The following is a 1,887-nucleotide window of genomic DNA, read 5'->3' as shown; positions in this document are numbered from 1 at the left end:
ATGGCTTCTTTTGAGTGCCAAACTTGCCATAACTCGAATCTCGCTACGCCCGTTGGGACCGAAAATACCTCCACCAGCACCACTAGCAGCGATTCCAAAGCGTAAACAATATAGCGATTGGCCTCAAATACAGCCTGGCAGATGAGGAGGTCTGCTTGCGAGTTAGCAGGGGGCGCACACACAGCGACAATAGATTCTTCAAGACGAAACACCATGGATAAATATATTTAATATACCGTATTTTAGCAGAAATCTAATATAAAGCTGCTATAAGGTTGGCAAACCCAAATCGGAGGTTGCAAAAAGCGAAATAATGTCGAGCAGCAGAAAGGGAGTGCCAGCATCTCAAGAAGCATTGGACACCTTCGTGACGACGCAGATACTGGATAATGGCATGGATGTGATCGCAAACAAAATAAATTTGCTACGCGAGAAGTTATTGCAGTCTGGGCGAAACGAGGTTGACGCGCAGACAAAGAAAAGATGGGCTAAACGGCTTCAACATTGGCTTGCGCTGGCATGCCGTCTGCTAGCGACGCAGCGACAACAGCTGCATCACTGTATTGAGCGTGTTGAACATGACTACAGTCGAGGGGAGGTTGGTCTTGGAACAGGAAAAATAGAAGTGAAAGAAGAAGAAGAAACTAATCTCTACAGCCGGACATATACTCGTCTGAGGGGAGCAAGTTCCTCGTCGGTCCAAGCATCCATAGATAGCGATAGCTATGCTAACGCTTTCATCCCGGACATGAAAGATATACCGCGTGAAGGTTGCCATGTTGCAGCTAAAGTAGCACGCAGCCACGAATTGTGGATCATGGCGCGTGTGGTCAAATATAATGCCGATTCACGGACGTACGAAGTGGAGGACGTTGACTGCGGCGATGAGGATGGCGAGGATGATGCAGTAAAGAGACACTACATTGTCGCATGGCAGCATGTAGTCGAGCTACCTGGCGACTCACTATCAGAGGGAGAATGGATTCAGTATTCTTTGAACGAGCGCGTCATGGCCATGTATCCTAACACGACCAGCTTCTTTCGCAGCACTATTCGAGTTCCCAACCCAAAGGTACTGTATTGTATAACAGTGACATTGGCAAATTAAGGCATGTGACGATTACTTGCAGGGCGCTCCGTACGTTATACTCAAGTTTGACGAAGACGAGGACGAGCACGGTTTGGTGCCCGACCGAAAAGTACCTTTTCGGTTCGTTGCTCCTCTAAAACCGTGGCATCAAATGTAATTACTATTGAAGTAATTCATCCATAGACAATCAAGTCATCTCGGCTACAGACGGCAAATAGTAGTGGCTTGCATAGCTTTACCCGCTCTTCTTTTATTGCCTTATGGACAATAGAAGAAGAGCAGGTAAAGCGTGTGTGCGGAGAAAATAAAACATGCTTGACAACTCATTTGTTTAATTTGCATTATTTCTTAATACTAAAGCATTTACATATATATCGTCTGGTCGAGGCGTCTCAAAAAGTCGCTAAACTATATCGAAGAGCATAATCAGATCAGAAAGAAAAAAGAGGCAAAAAGACTTGGGCTAACCGGGCACCTTACAACATATATTCTTAAAAAAATGGTGATGTTGAAAAACATCATGGCGATAAGTATAGTAGGTTCTCACGGAGCTACTATGCACAACAGCAACTCGAATCGCCCATTAGACGAAAAGAGAATACAGCAAAGCAAAGGTGGCTTAATAATCTTGTGAAGCTGAGGACTTTCCTTTCTTACCAGCCGTAGCTGACTTCTTAGGTAATAGGACAGAGTGAATATTGGGCATGACACCGCCGGAAGCAATAGTGACGTCTCCAAGCAGCTTGTTAAGCTCTTCATCATTGCGGACAGCCATCTGAATATGGCGCGGTATGATA

The 1,887-nt window shown here is 45.3% G+C and overlaps 2 protein-coding genes across 2 annotated transcripts; one reads left to right on the top strand and one right to left on the bottom strand.

Annotated features, from left to right (window-relative positions):
• Window positions 1–215, bottom strand: PHALS_14757 (uncharacterized protein; the record flags this gene model as incomplete). The annotated part of the gene is made up of 1 exon (XM_024729975.1): window positions 1–215. A coding segment is annotated over one exon (215 nt), but the record flags the coding sequence as incomplete, so codon positions are not given.
• Window positions 216–313: 98 nt separating this feature from the next.
• On the top strand, window positions 314–1,247 carry PHALS_14210 (Histone acetyltransferase SAGA associated factor SGF29; the record flags this gene model as incomplete). The annotated part of the gene is made up of 2 exons (XM_024729974.1): window positions 314–1,072; window positions 1,131–1,247. 2 exons carry the CDS (start codon window positions 314–316, stop codon window positions 1,245–1,247), a joined length of 876 nt encoding a protein of 291 aa, XP_024580298.1.
• Window positions 1,248–1,887: the final 640 nt, after the last annotated feature.

This window comes from Plasmopara halstedii (genome assembly GCF_900000015.1).
Source record: "Plasmopara halstedii genome assembly, contig: Scaffold_816, whole genome shotgun sequence".
Lineage (NCBI taxonomy): Eukaryota > Oomycota > Peronosporomycetes > Peronosporales > Peronosporaceae > Plasmopara > Plasmopara halstedii.
The sequence above is the reverse complement of the archived record's forward strand: the minus strand, read 5'-3'. Positions and strand labels throughout refer to the sequence as shown.